General features: G+C 41.1%; 1 protein-coding gene across 2 annotated transcripts in view; it reads left to right on the forward strand.

The window, feature by feature from the left end:
* PLCB1 (phospholipase C beta 1) overlaps window positions 1-9163 on the forward strand; it is a 1417494-nt gene extending 1408331 nt beyond the window's left edge. The window contains exon 32 of one of the 2 annotated variants that reach the window (XM_029593506.1): window positions 6261-9163. In XM_029593506.1, the coding sequence (XP_029449366.1) occupies window positions 6261-6491 (231 nt within the window). In that variant the 3' untranslated portion in view covers window positions 6492-9163. The remainder of the gene's footprint in view (window positions 1-6260) is intronic. The other variant, XM_029593507.1, reaches the window with a different exon arrangement.
* The last annotated feature ends 7140 nt before the right edge of the window (window positions 9164-16303 follow it).

Consider the following 16303-nt stretch of genomic DNA (forward strand, 5'->3'; position numbering starts at 1 on the left):
TCCCCCCTCAGCCATCTCTTCTCCAAGCTGAACAGCCCTAACCTCTTCAGCCTTTCCTCATAGGGGAGCTGTTCCATCCCCTTTATCATTTTGGTTGCCCTTTTCTGTACCTTCTCCATTGCAACTATATCTTTTTTTAGATGCGGTGACCAGAATTACACACAGTATTCAAGGTGCAATCTCACCATGGAGCGATATAGAGGCATTATGACATTTTCCATTTTATTAACCATTCCAACCTAATACTTCCTAACATTCTGTTTGCTTTCTGGACTGCTGCAGCACACTGTACTGATGATTTCAAAGTATTATCCACTATGATGCCTAGATCTTTTTCCTGGGTAGTAGCTCCTAATATGGAACTTAACAGCGTATACTACAGCAAGGGTTATTTTTCCCTATATGCAATACCTTCAGTTGTCCACATTAAATTTCATCTGCCATTTGGATGCCCAATCTTCCAGTCTCACAAGGTCCTCCTGTATCACAATCCGCTTATGATGTAACTACTCTGAATAATTTTGTATCATCTGCAAATTTGATGACCTCACTCGTCATATTCCTTTCCAGATCATTTATAAATATATTGAAAATCAGCGGTGCAAGTACAGATCCCTGAGGCACTCCACTGTTTGTTTACCCTTTTCCACTGAGAAAATTGACCATTTAATCCTATTGCGTTTCCTGTTTTTTAGCCAGTTTGTAATCCACGAAAGGACATCGCCTCCTATCCCATGACTTTTTAGTTTTCTTAGAAGCCTCTCATGAGGGACTTTGTCAAACACCTTCTGAAAATCCAAATATACTACATCTACCGGTTCACCTTTAGCCACATGTTTATTAACCACTTCAAAAATGAAGCAGATTTGTCAGGCAAGACTTCCCTTGGGTAAATCCATGTTGACTGTGTTCCATTAAACCATGTCTTTCTATATGCTCTACGATTTTGATCTTTAGAATAGTTTCCACTATTTTTCCTGGCACTGACGTCAGGCTCATTGGTCTATAGTTTCCCAGATTGCCCCTGGAGCCCTTTTTAAATATTGGGATTACACTGGCCACCCTCCAGTATCACACTTAATGCATGATTCTTGATTCTTGGACCTGATTTCTACTCTTTGGGCCGGGTATGGCTAAGAGCACTTTAGAGACAGTGGTTACAATCTTTAGAAGCAAGGGAACCATCTTTATTGCTCAATAGTGGCACAAACTGGCAATCCACAGGCCAAGCTTCTAGGAAGTGCTGATGAGACACATGGCCCGTGTCCCTTAAGAACATAAGAAATTGCCATGCTGGGTCAGCCCAAGGGTCCATCAAGCCCAGCATCCTGTTTCCAACAGAGGCCAAACCAGGCCACAAGAACCTGGCAATTATCCAAACACTAAGAAGATCCCATGCTACTGATGCAATTAATAGCAGTGGCTATTCCCTAAGTAAACTTGATTAATAGCCGTTAATGGACTTCTCCTCCAAGAACTTATCCAAACCTTTTTTTAACCCAGCTACACTAAGGGGCGGATTTTAAAAGGGCCGCGCGCGTAAATCCTTCCGGATTTACGCACGCAGGGCCCTCGCGCGCCAGCACGCCTATTTTGCATAGGCTGCCGGCGCGCGTAAAGCCCCGGGGCTTTTGAAAAGGAGAGGGAGGGGGTGTGTCCGGGGGCGTTCCCGAAACAACGCGGCGTTTCGGGGGCGTGCCCCGGCGTTTCGGAGGCAGGCCCGGGGGGGCGTGACGCCGGCCCGGGGGCGTGGTCGAGGCCTCCAGACCAGCCCCCGGGACCGGAGGATGGAGCAGGGCTGCCGGTGATGTGCGCAAAGTTACGCCTGCTTTCAGCAGGCGTAACTTTGCCGACAAAGGTAAGGGGGAGTTTAGATAGGGCCGGGGGGGTGGGTTAGGTAGGGGAAGGGAGGGGAATGTGGGGGGAGGGTGAAAAAAAGTTCCCTCCGAGGCCGCTCCGAAATCGGAGCGGCCTCGGAGGGAACAGGCAGGCCGCGCTGGGCTCGGCACGCGCAGGATGCACAAATGTGCACCCCCTTGCGCACGCCGACCCCGGATTTTATAAGATATGCGCGGCTACGCACGTATCTTATAAAATGCAGCGTACTTTTGTTCGCGCCTGGTGCGCGAACAAAAGTACGCACTCGTGTATTTTTTAAAAATCTGCCCCTAATTGCACTAATCACATCCTCTGGCAACAAATTCCAGAGCTTTATTGTGCATTGAGTTAAAAAGAATTTTCTCCCATTAGTCTTAAGTGTGCTACTTGCTAACTTCATGGAATGCCCCCTAGTCCTTCTATTATTCGAAAGTGTTATCATGTTACATGCCTTGACCTATAGAAAGTGATAAGAAAAAATAAAAGGGAAGAAATACACAACTCTCCATGATTGAAGGCCCAAGGAGCTTCTGCTGTGCGCCCCCCAACTCCTCCTGCCCTTCAGTTCTCCCTTTCCCTGTCATCTTGGCAAAGATTAAAACAAAATTTGATAGAATTGGTAGACAAAGAGCTAGAGGAGGCTACCCAGGAACAAAAAATGCCTTTGAGTTCAAAGTCTCTTTAGTTTTGTGTATCCTGTGATCTCTCTTTAATGGCCTCCAGGCTACCCTCTGCTTCCTTATTGTGATGATACAGAAAGCTCTCGCTGTGGTCAGTTATATAGATACAATATTGTAATGCTTTGGACAGACACTGAGAGCTGTGGTGGTAGAGAGGGGGGAAGGTTGAGAGGTCATATGGAAATCCTACAGTACCTGAATGCAATCCGTTTGAAGTGCTTGAAAAGCGGAATATATATCAAATAAAAGGAAAATAAAGACATGGTTGGTAACTTTTTGAGTTATCCAGTCAAACTGGAGATTTGAATATTTTGTCCTGCTATCTGCCTAAATTTTATCCGAGCAGCTCATTACCTACCCAAAATTTAGCTGGATAAAAAGAGGCAGTGATGGAGGCCTTACAGGGATGTGAATACATTTTAGCCATGCTACCAGGCTAAAGTTAGCTGGGTAAGTCTGGTCGTAAAAATAGCTGTCCTAAAGTCACCCGGATAACATTATCTGGGGAACTTTAACAAGGTATTGTCTGGGTACATTCCATCGATTACCTGGATAAAGCATTATGAGCTGAAAGGGACATCAGATTGCTCAGGAAAAGGGTGAAGGCATAGTTCCTTGTGAAAGCAGACCTGTAATTTTAAGCTGTTGATTATTTTTAGGGGAGGCTATATATTAAAAGTTTTCTCCTATATTGCATATGTGCAAACAATGTATAGTGCATGGGGCCCTATATCAGTGTGATTTAACTACTAAAAAAAGTTCATCGAATACTATGAATCAAAAAATATCCATTCCTTTACATGCCACATATTGTCACAGTTTTTTCATTTTTATATACAGAATATATCATGCTTCCCCTCTTTCTCACGTCCCCAAATATCAATTAGGCCACACACTAGTTATTAATATTTACAGTGCTTTTTTCTAAAAAGAGAGCTGCTGGTACTAGTCAGGTTCAGGACACTCCTTGGCTGCAGGGGGTTCAGTCACAGCATGATCCTCCTGCCGGCAGGAGGCATAAGAGAGCAGCACTTTTACCTGCTGGTGCCTCCTCTTCCACCTTCCTGGCATGGGAAAAACACCAGTGGGATAGGAGGTTGAAAGAGAGAGAGGCACTACTGGTGCTTTTATCTCTTTCCCTTCTCCCTCCCCTCCTGATGCTATGCTCATTTTTAGATTGAAGAAGTTTTATTGTACATGTGTTGCCAAAGTAAAACATAAGTCAGCTAAAAGGAGAAAAAAGAAAAATACTAAATAGCGCTAACAGTGATTAAAATTACAGACTACAGAATGGTTAATAGTATGAACTATTACCAGGTTCTGGTGCTGTTCTGTGTTGTGCCTGCAGAGGTCAGCTCTCTGCATCCTGCTCTGTCCAGGCAGCAGCTGGAAAGGAGGGGTGAGACTGGAGCAGACAAGAGCTATCTTGCTCCTTAATCGAGGCCAGTACTAATTAGAGATATGATTCGGCCGAACCTTTCGGTTCGCCCTCCGTTATTGGCCCGCTGTGGGAAATTTTGTTTCCTGCGGTTATTTTTTTTTTCAGCTGTCCCAAACCAAAAAAAACCCCACCCCCATCCTTCAGTTTTAATTAATTACAACCCCTCCAAAATGTACCAAAAGTCCCTGGTGGTCCAGCGGGGGTCCCGGGAACGATTTCCCGTTCTCGGGCCATCAGCTGCCAGTAAACAAAATGGTGCCGATGGTCCTTTGCCCTTACCATGTGACAGGGGCTATCGGTGCCATTGGCCGGCCTCTGTCACATGGTAGGAGCAATGGATGGCTGGCACCATCTTAAAAAATGGCACGGGCCATCCATTGCTCCTACCATGTGACAGGGGCTGACCAATGGGCAAGTCTTGGGGGGTCGGGAGAGTGGGGGGTTGCAATTAATTAAATTTGAAGGGTTGGGGTGGGTTTTGTTTTTTTTTTTTTGTTTTTTTTTATGTGTACTTTCTCCCCTCCCCCCCCAAAAAAAAATAAGAAAAACACACGAAATTTCATGGATTTTCCTATTGTTTCATCAGCCCTCCAAACCGCGACGAAATAGGAAATATCTATATTTCCTATTTCGTACCAACAGAAACAAATCTCTGGTTATTTACAGGATAAAGTGATACAAGTCCCTTTTTATTTTCTTTACCCTCTTCATTTGGAGTAAAATGGACTATAAATGTAATCTGTACATTGACCAAATTCACCCACATCTCTCTGCTGTTCCAGAATTGACCATGAGCACCTTTTAAATCATACATGCACTTCAAAATGGTCCCTTTCAGTCATACATCCCTACCTACAGCATGTACAGCATATATATATATATATACACCTCTTCCTCTATCCCCACCTTTTTAGATGTCCTTCCCTCTCCCTGGATAACTTATTTGAAGTTACAGATTCTTCCTCTGTTTGAAAGCTGGAGAAGAAATCTTCTCTTAAAAGCCTCAGCACCATTCTTCTGACAACAAGAGAGACTCCCTGAGGCAGCAATCTCCTCTCTCAAGCAAGTGCCTGAGCCATGGCAGCCCAAACAAATTCAACTCTTCTGCTCCACGATCGTAACTGCTATGGCCAAGCCTAAGACTGGCTGCATCATTGCTAGTTCAACCTCTTTTTGTTAATCACCTTTCCAGTCTTATAATTTTCTGCAGATTGCACCTGCCATACGAAGCAAATGCTCCCTCTCTCTCCATATTAAACCCCTCTCCATAATCTCAATTCTTTTTCTGTCCAGTGTTTTTTTTTTCTCCCTTTTGTCCATCTTATTTCTCAGTTTTCTGTGCCTACTGTCCACTTTCACTGCTGCTAGCTCATATGGTATAATTCCCCACTGTGTAAGATTGTTTGGTTGTTTTACATCACTTTTTCATCATATTGGTAAGAATAATAATAATAGAAAGTGTTCTTAGAATGGTAATAATACCCTCATGCATAGAATCCCCCTAAATATATTTGAAGTTTCATCTACTTGTATGGTGTCCTAACCCTGCATCATACTGATCAAAATAATCATGCACAACTGTCTTGCACCATTGCAGCTCATGTGATCTTGGAGTCATGGGCTTCAAAGTCAGACTGTGGCATGACCCAAAGAATTGATTTTGCTTTAAGTGTTCCAATTTAGAAGGTGTTAATAGACCTGGTACCTAAAAAGTCATCTGTTCGATGAATTATCTGCACATAATTTTTAAATCTCAGCTGCACAAGATCGCATGGTAGTTAGTGAGTAGCAGATGTCTCCAGGGTGTGTTAACCAGAACTTCAGTAATTACAAAGGGCATGCAGTACTCAGGACATGTAGAATTGTTTTGAGCCACTTCATGAACTTAGCAGAATTTGATGAATCAGGCCCTACGAGTACATGAACAGAATCTTGAAGTCCTCTCTAGTTTTGAGTGGAAACAAAAAGAAAAGTAATCCATGTTTAATCCTGAAGCAGTTCCCCCAAGGGAACAAGGGAGGGAAGTCAAATTAACTACATCAGAACCAGATGCTGAACTCATTCGTGGAACTAGAAAGATTTTGTGTGTAAATATAGTGTTAGAGGAGTAGTTAACTTACAATTAAAGAACATGAAAACTGTACATTGAAGAGACTCTATGGAATCAATAAGTGCTCTGGGCTGTTTTCAGTCGGTTCTTCTTTCTGCCTTATTTGTAGCATACAAAGAAAAACATGACTCAATCAACTTCTTTCTTTCAGTTACAGGTTGAACTGGATCAAGAATATCAAGACAAATTCAAAAGGCTCCCTATGGAAATTCAAGAATTTGTCCAGGAAGCAATGAAAGGGAAGTTTGCAGAAGATGGAGACCATAGTGCCACCCCCTCCATGCTAGCCCCCGACAGTGGAAAGCTGAACCATAAACCTCATCCGAATGAGGATGAAGTAGAAGAGGACAATCCAGAAAAAGTGTTTGATACTCCCCTCTAACTGTTCTTGTCAAGCCGCTGACAAGCCTTGTTGTGCCAGAGTGAGCGATGCTGTCATGGAACAACTTCAGAATGCCGGAAGCATATAGTACTGTTGAAGTGCATATTTTAAAAGGAGCATTTATACACAGTATTGTGTAAAGGTCTCCAGTTTCAAGTCTTCATTCTGTTATTATGCTGAGCCTTAGTGCAGGTATAGTGCAAAACTTAATGTGCATAACAGTGCTTTTACATTGTTCCTTGGCTAATTTAAATGGGTAACTTCCAGGCCATGTGCACTGTTAAGAATGTGCGATAAAGACCATGGCATTTTTACATGTGCACACATTTCATTTGAAAGTGTTGTGGCACGGTGTTCCAAATGAAAGACCGATATTAAGGAGCTGCATAACAATACCATAACATTTTGATTAATGCTTTCTAACTGCACCTCAAGAACTGCATCATAATTTTGTGTTTGCACTGAAATATTAAAATCTTTGCTTTGCAAGCACCGGTGGCTTGCTGTTTTGATATTACATGTATCATAAGGCTAGAAATATCTATGCTGCTCATAAGTTCTTCATATGGACCTACGGTGGGTGTACTTCTTGTTAAAGGAGTCTGGCAGTCTAGATCAAAAGGAGCATACATTTGTATGTATGTGTGTTTTGCAAAGAAACAGGCACACAGGCATATAGGTTTGTAACCTTTGTGGTAGACTTAGGTCATGGCAAGGAGAAAATAGTTTCAGGGATGCATGAGTAGAAAATCTTTATGGAGGCAAATATTCAGACTAGATTTCAATGGTCTGTATTGATAATAACCATAAGGAACAGGTTTTTTTTTTGTGGAGTTAATGTTGTAAATTGAAATAGTTTTAGATTATAAATTTGATATATATTTTGCAGGCTCAAAAGTATTGATTTTACATAGCATTTTATGGTTATTGACTGATAGAGTTATGAAAGAGGCAATGTTTTGGACTACAGTGTTGGAAATTTAGGGAGTATCTTCCATCATTTAGGACTGAAATTCTGTTATACTACGGTTTGGAGCCTATAAGCAAAATGTGGATGATTATCAGTTATTAAATGTACATGAATCCATTTAATCCTCCCTTTTCCAATAAAAGCAATCAGAGATATGTGTTCTATAATATGCATGAAGGGGGAAAAATCTATAGAAATTGTTAAAAGAAATGAATGCATTGTAATACTATCAAAACCAGGTTATATACCATGGTAGAGAGTCTCAGGCAATTGCAACTGTAAAGCTCTTATGGATTACACTTAACATTTTGTTTTAAAAATAAACTTAGATGTCATATAACAAAGTGGGGCATTTTAGTATTACCAGATTTTGTATTATTTTCCCTTAGGAGTTTAGTATTTTGATGAATCTTATTTTAAAATTTAAGCAATAAATACAGATCAAGTTTTGAGTTTAATTATGACATAAATCTGTTCAAATCTTCCAAACAGTATGTAATGTTTGTCATTTAGCGGTCTGAAGGAATGAGTGCACACTCTTCTGGAAAGGTCATATTTGGGATTACACTGCTCTCTTCTTGATAGCAAATGTAGTTCATTAAATCAGAGCTCTCATTTTGCAGCTTGAGTTTACAGAGAGTAAATTCTTTTATTAATTATTCTACTTTTGCACTTTGAAGATCTCAGTACAAAAAAAAGAAAGAAAGAAATGCTAGAATGGTCAGAATTCAATGCTGCATTTTATAAGCAACTCATAAAGTACATCCTCCAAACTACAGAAAAAATGTACTGCTATCATCTATCACCACAACACTGAAATTACCGCATTATTATGGTTGGATAGGTCAAAATTGTAGTTCTCATATAGATTCATGCAGATACCAATTAATCTTTAATTTATAAAATAAAATTCTCATAGTTGGACTATGTTTAGTATCAGCTGTAGTCATTTTACAATACTTTGTATTTGACCATTTACTGTACTTACAATTTTATATCTGTACAGTGACATTTTTTCCAGCTGTTGTGTAGAGTGTGTAATACATCTTATATTGTTTTAAACTATTTCAATGATACAGATATCATTTAAGTTAATATTTACTTGAACTAGATTTAACAAGAGAAAGAAGGGTTGTTATGATGTGCAAGTCTTGTGCCTTTATGTATTTGCCTTGTTATTTGTAAGTATGTGAAATGCTGTACCGTGGACATTTCTGTTGTATAGAATTGAGCTTTCTGTATTGATCTAGATTGTGCACCTCGATATCTTTACACTACTGAGAATAGCTTGGTTTTGGCAGTGTAAACCTAATTTTGAAGTTCTCATAAAATGCCGGACATTTTAGATTTAACACAGTCACTGATTTGTTAATTAAAGCTCATATTAGTTAAGCATTCATTAACACGACAAGTAAAGGAACATTGCCTGTGTTTCTTTTGAAATTAATGTTGCTCTTGTAAATTGTATTAATATTGTCTGTGATTAATTGGACTGTGTGATTTGCCTTTAACAAAAATAGAACAGAATATTCAAGTTGAAAATGTACATAATTTGGTCCTCAATCTAAAAAAAATGTTTTAAATGCAGAATTCACATTTTTTTGGAAAAAAAGTCTATGCAATTTTGTGGCATGATGTTTCTTCCACCTGTAATTTTATGTGCTTTCATCACAGATCCAAAGGACAAATAAAATTTTCTTAACACAAATGATTCTTTCATTTTGTCTTTTTTATGGATCATTGACAATCATAATTTATTACGAACTATAATTTTGTTGTTATTAAAAGACATTAGAGTGATTACCCTGGAGACAGATATTTCATTGTAAAAGTGATAATCACATAAAGGACTATTTTCCTTTAGGCCATCTCTTTATATCTTTAGAACATTTTTAGCCTGCTTATAATGAAACAGCCGAGCTAAGTGGGTTACAGTACATAATAAAAACTCAAAAACAGCAGCAATAACATTTTACAAATTCTACATATATAAATGTGCGCATATTATAAAATCAGCGCCTCCATCTGCACGCGCCGGCAAATGCATGCACAGCTCTTAAAATCTACCCTTTTAGGATAATCAGCGGGGTTTTAGGGGTCGGGGCTAGTAGGGTAAAAGGGAGGCTGTTTAGGAATTCTGCTCCTTTACTGAGGTGAACTGGGAAGGAACTGGGAAATAGGCCCTAATGTATCGCCACATGCATCTACTAAAATCCCCCCCACTTATGCGTGCAAGACGGCATTCATATGCACATGCGTGCGTCGATATAAAATCATGCGTGCATGTGTGTGTAAGTGGTGGATTTTATAACATGCACGCATGTTATAAAATTGGCACGTCCATCTGCGCAGGCCAGCAAACACGTGCTCATGAGTGCCCATGCGTGGCTCTTAAAATCTGCCTTTTAGGTTCTTACATTATTCTATAATATATTTTTCTATTTTTTTGTAACTCACTGAACCCTTTTTTTTAATTGTAAAGGTGGGTGATAAATAAAAATGGATTGAATTGAATTGGATTGGATTCTAATGCAATCTTGACCCATCTATTTGGTTGGCCTTTTTTAAAACTAATTTCATTTTTATTTGCCATTATACAAATCAGTCTAATATAGATGGTGTTCCTCAGTTTAGACATTTGAGTGAGGCTAACACACTTGGATGAATAAATATTCCCTAAAATATCAAAATGTAATAGCAAATACCATGTGGCACATAAAAATAAATTAATAATAATAATTCAGTAGAGATGAATAAACTCTGCTCAAAATGAACAGAGCACATACGGCCAGATATACATTATGAACTCTGAAGCAGCAACAAATGAAAGAACAGGTCATCTGGAAAATATTAAATGCAGAAGATAAATCATGCTTTGCCTTCATAAGATTCTTCAATAGGCTCATCTATATGTTACAGCATTCAAGAACATGAATCAAGTTTCATAAGAGGAGCATAAAAACAGGAGAAGAGAATCCATCAATCAGGCCAATATGTATGCTTTTCTCAATTAATGCAATGCTTGATACACAAAGATACAACATGCCTCAAGGTAATGAGCTTTCATACATCTTTGCTAGTCAGGATGGAGACTCATCAGTTGGCTTCACTGAATCTGAGTGAGGACAGATCTTCAGTTTAGATTTCATCCAGTTCAAATGTCAACCCTCTTCTCTTCCCTTTTCTGTTTCAAAACAGAGAAAAAGGATGAGATATAAACATAAACATGTTGCAAATTACATCTAACAAAAGATTCATGATGCTTGGTTTTTTTTTTAACCAATTTTGATTGATGGATCAGCAACAATTTAATACCATCCAGAGTACTGGTAAACTGCTCCAAGAGTTTTGATTTTAGTCTATGCTTGCATTACAGTACTTCCATAGTAACATAGTAAATGATAGCAGAGAAAGACCCAAACGTTCCATCTAGTCTGTCCAGCAAGTTGTTCAATTAGTAATTATTGCTCCATTCAGGTTACCCTCATGCCTTCAATTAAGGGGTAGTAACTGCCACTCCATGCAGGTTTACCCCATTTCAAATATAATATAAACAGTCAAGAACTAAAATACAGTAAATTGTATAACCTGACTCATGACCAACAGAGGAATACTCTATGTGCTACTCTTAATATGTCAATAATGCTTTAGTGTAGTTATAGCTAGAAGAGAGAAAATAATCTCCCACATTGACCCCAAAATTCACATAACAGTCTCCCAGAAAGGATCTGCAAATCCCAATGTCTTGACATTAGCTGGTGTTTCGTGGTCAGACTGCATCAGGGGAAAACATTCAAGAAACTTATCTGAAAGGAAGCGATCCACATCGGGTGTACACCTCACTGCTTCACAAAACCTTGCCATCCTGAGTAGGCCTCTCCAAACAATGACTTTGAAAAGAAGGAGAAAGTGCTGACAGCAGAAAATCAAATTGATGTCTTGACAAATGGGAACAGCTAATTGATAACATAACATGTTTACCAACACAACTTTGCTGATGTGAACATGGTAGACACAGGCACCTCTCTAGCACTACAAATCAAGGGGGTCATTTATCAAAATGCGAAAACGTGTTTAACACATGCGATAGCACCATATTGTATGGTGCGATGCAAATTCCAAAAATAGGGGTGGAGAGTGGGCTGTCTGCAAAGAGCTATTGCACAGTGAGAGAGAGAGAGAGCAAGCACCTGACCACAATGTCAGCCCCATAGGTAGATATTTGTATCCCTATGGTAGGACCACCTAGTAACTCGAGGTGGGGTTTAGGTATGAGTGTAGGGGGTTAGGGGCCACTTTGACATTCTACGTGACATTCTATGTTCTCTCAACCTAGCTTGATGTAGTCCATCAAGCTAGGTTGAGAGAACATTGCCCAAATCTCATCTTGGAGTGAGTTTCCTCACTCCGAAGGTCATCAAATCTTCACAAGAGAGCACTGTTCTGTTCATACGTGTCACGTAGAATGTCAAAGTGGCCCCTAACCCCCTACACTCATACTTAAACCCCACCTCGAGTTACTAGGTGGGCCTACCATAGGGATACAAATACCTTCCTATGGGAATGAATTGTGGTCAGGTTCTCTCTCTCTCTCTCTCTCTCTCTCTCTCTCTCTCTCTCTCTCTCTCTCTCTCTCTCTCTCTCTCTCTCTCTCACTCACTCAATAAAAATGGTCCACCCAGTGGTCATATGCAGGAAATACAACAGGTCTGACACCTATCACAAATTCTGATAATGTTATCACAATGTGCACTAACTTAGCTCTTCACATAGGTAATTAGCACAAATTGCAATAAACTGAATTTTTGCATAAACCACGCCCCTTTTGCAATCGCATATGGTACTTACCGCATTTTGATAAATCCAGGCCCAAATATAATAAAAAAACAATTGGTGGTTAAATACACCAATCAAATCAAAAGCAATTTGTAAATAACAAAACAGTTCCAAGTCAGCATTTAGCTCAGTTAGTGTAAGAGTGTTCAATCGATAAATCCAGGATTGTTCTTTTTGTATCAATTTTGTTGAAAAATCCCCCCCCCGCCCCCCCGCCAATTATGACCGGACATCTAGGACACAAAATCTAAGATCTTCAAATGAGTGTTTGAAGTTAACACAGGTTACCCTGTTTCTTCATTTCCATCCTCTAACCCAGAGCTTTCCAAACTTTTCATGTTGGTGACACACTTTTTAGACAAACATAATTTCGTGACACAGTAATTCAGTCTACCAGCAAACCAGAAGTTAAAGGTTAAACGAACAAAATGTATTTCAACAATTTATGTATGTTTCCTTAAATATATACATAAATAAAATGTTTCACAACACAACCTATCTCATAATAAATATTTGCAGGCTTCCACTTCCTCCATGCTGATCTCGTACATTGTGAGATCGGCATAGAGAAAGTGCTACTCTTGCACATTCCCAAAGATTACATGTGCCAATCACTAAAAAGTAATTTTTTTTTTTACCTTTGCTGTCTGATCTTAGTTTTCTAACCGGTTGGTCACAGGCTTTTTTTTCCACCTTTCCTTTCTTGTTTTTTTGCCAATTCCTTTTACAGGGTCTTTTTTTCTATTTCTTTTCTCTCCATCTGTCTTCCCTCAAACACACAATCAGGTTCTCATTCTCACACGCTATCTCACACATTCTCACACACACAGGCTCTCACTCACATGCAATCTCACACATCCACAGCTCTCACTCTCACATGCCTCTCTCTCATACATACATACATAAATACTGTCTCTCTTGTGCACATGCTGTCTCACTCTCACACACACAGGCTCTCTCACTCCTACATGCTCTCTTGCTCAAGCACAGGCTCTCACTGGCACATGCTGTCCCTCTGAACGGGTTGCCGAAGGATGGGCTCTTCAGAGGCCCTGATCTTCCCTGGCCGTGACATGGGATCTGCAGCGGCCCTGCTATCGGGTTTCCTCCTCTTCTCGGGCTGCCGCGACGTGGGATCCGCAGCGGCCCTGCTATCGGGTTTCCTCCTCTTCTCGGGCCGTCGCGACGTGGGATCCACAACGGCCCATTAATGCTGCTCTTCTTCTGTACGCAGCAGATGCTCCTCCTCCTTCCTGCCCACGCGGCTCCGGCAACGTTTTTCTTCCAGGGTTGCACAGGCAGGAAGGAGGAGGAGTGAACGTGACCCTTTTCTTCGGGCCGTGGTGATGTAAGCTCCACCACTGCCCGCCGATCTTCCTGCTATAGTTCCCTGCTTCCGCCGGCCCTGTGGACCGGGCGACACACCTCCACACTACAGGCGACACACTAATGTGTCCCGACACACACTTTGGAAAGCTCTGCTCTAACCATTAGGTATATTCTGTTTATCCCATGCCCTTTTGAACTCTATTACCATTCTTGTCCTCACTATCTCTTCTGGGAGAGCATTCCATGCATCTGCCATCTTTTCCCTAAAGAAATATTTCCTGACATTATTCCTGAGTCTATCCCCTTTGAATTTTACATCATAACCTCTAGTTCTATAGCTTTCTTTCCTTTGTAAAATGATATTTATATACATCATTTATATCTTTCAAGTATGTAAAAATCTGTATCACATCTCTCTATCTCTCCTCTCCTCCAAGATATACAGATTTAGGTCCTCCAGTTTCATCTCATAAGTCTTTCGATGCAGACTCCATACTATTTTTGTTGTTTTTTTCTGGACCTCTTCCATCCTGTCCCTATCCTTTTTTAGATACATTATAACTTTTACAATCTATTTATGATTCTTGAATAATAAAACACAGGTAAACAACTACAACACAAAAAAAGGTTTGTTATGCAAATTCCAATGATTATATTTAGAGATCAATATTTAAAGCCATATAGATGGATAACTCACTGTTGCGCCAGAGGTGGACTCTTGGGCCGAGGTGGGGTTCACACTACCCGTAGGAGGGATCCTACGGGTCCCCACCGTCAGCAGGCAGAGAGAGCTGACAGACAGAGGCCGGCTGGCACTTTACCAATACCAGCCCTCGTTCCCCGCAGGTTGAGCCTTTGGGTGCTGGAGCCGGCTGGACTTAGGTGGCCTCCGTCAGTGGTCATCGATGGGTGGATTGGAGTCAGCCCAGAGGCAGCAACTAGTGTAGGTATCAGTCTTACTGGACGAGGCGGAGTCCCGGAGACCCGGGCGCCAATAGGAACACAGTCTGACAGAGGGCGCCCGAGCAAGAGCAGGCTGAAGCCTGAGTGAACTACGTCCAGGACAAAGGCTGAAGAGGCATCTTTAAGCAAGCTGGGTTCAGGGTTGGCGGCAGTCTGGAAGCAGTGGCAAGCAAGGCTGAGGTTTAGATGAGGAGAGGGAGACGAGGATGGTTAGACGAAGCAGAAGTCCAGGGCTGCAGAGAAGCAATGGCGTGGTCAGGCGATGCAGAGGAGCTAAAAATAACTAAAAATAAATGTTACCTGTTTGAGCTCCCATTGACCCTGGTTGGCCTGCTCTGGCACAGCTCTCTGGCATACTGCTAAGGCAGATACATTTGGAGGGATTGCTGGTTGGAGGAATTGGGGGCTGTTGTAGTCACAGTAAGCAGTTTAAAACTGCTTGGAGTATTTTGTAATACTTTATTTTTCTTGGGTCCAGATCTGGAGGGGTTGAAGACAGGAGGTAGCAACAAGGCAGCATCGGGCTGCCATGGTGTAGACAAGCAGCCATGGGAGTACTTTCACTTCCTCCCATGATCTTGCGAGAGGAGAAGCATAGTCTTACTTGGTGTGGCTCTCACAGTCCTCCAGCTGTTTTCCATTTTTTATTTTAGAGAGAGAGAGAGAGAGAGAGGTTTGACTGACACAGAAGGTTCTTTCTTCCCCTCCCATGGTGCTGTGACAGACTACCAGGACAGTGGTGAGGAGGTGCTTTCCTGAGGCTCTTCTTGACATGTCTGAAGGCAGAAAGAGAAAGGGGCGGAGAAAATAGCGAGGTAAACAGGAGGAAACAGTGCTGCCGCTGCTCTTCCTGACTGCAGTGGCAGCAAAGGGAAGCTTGCCCACTGCGGTTTGGCTTTGTGGCTGGCACAGGTGTTTGGGGGCCTTGGGTAAGCCCCTGGCATTAGAGGACAGCCTGTTTCAGGCAGTGATTTCAGAGGCTCTTGAAGTTACTTCCAGAGGTCTCTTTAGAAGCCCTCTTCCCTACTGGGTTAAGAATTTTAAGGCACCCACCAAGTTTTGTCTTCTAGAGGTAAGGAAGGGAAGCAGTGATAAAGAAAAGTAATATTCAAAAGTATAGAGAATTGTGAGCTTCTGAGTTTTTTAATTTTAATTTTCAAGCAAATGGTCTAACTGGTTTACATTATATGAATTTCCTCCTTACAGTGTGGTTTATAAGTGGCAGTATCTTCCATATATTACCAGCCACAGGAATAGTACTGCATTTGAGCACCCAGTCCCCCATGTGAAATCTTATAGGGGCCTGAAAGGTCGATATAGAGCCAACCCTTTCCATTCACCTGAAATACAATTCCCCTTCTCCAAAAGTAACCCCCCCCCCAAAAAAAAAAAAAAAAAAAAGTAACAGGGATGGTAACTTTGAAACAGCTATGTGGGCACACACGTACGCTCATATGCCGGCTTGCACCAAAGAACACGGACATATTATAATATACATGCATATATGCACATATGGTATAAAATAGACTGTACAGGCCTACATATGCACACAATTTTATATGGATGCATGCATCTGCGTGCAAATGCAACCTTTAACAATGAAGTGGGAGGTTCTTCCATTTTTATAAGCATGGAGGAGGAGATTAAGTCCCTATCCTAACTGGCCCAATGTGAAATTGCTGGTAAGGATGTGGGATTTTGAGACTTTCCATGC

This window comes from Rhinatrema bivittatum, chromosome 3 (genome assembly GCF_901001135.1).
Source record: "Rhinatrema bivittatum chromosome 3, aRhiBiv1.1, whole genome shotgun sequence".
NCBI lineage: Eukaryota > Metazoa > Chordata > Amphibia > Gymnophiona > Rhinatrematidae > Rhinatrema > Rhinatrema bivittatum.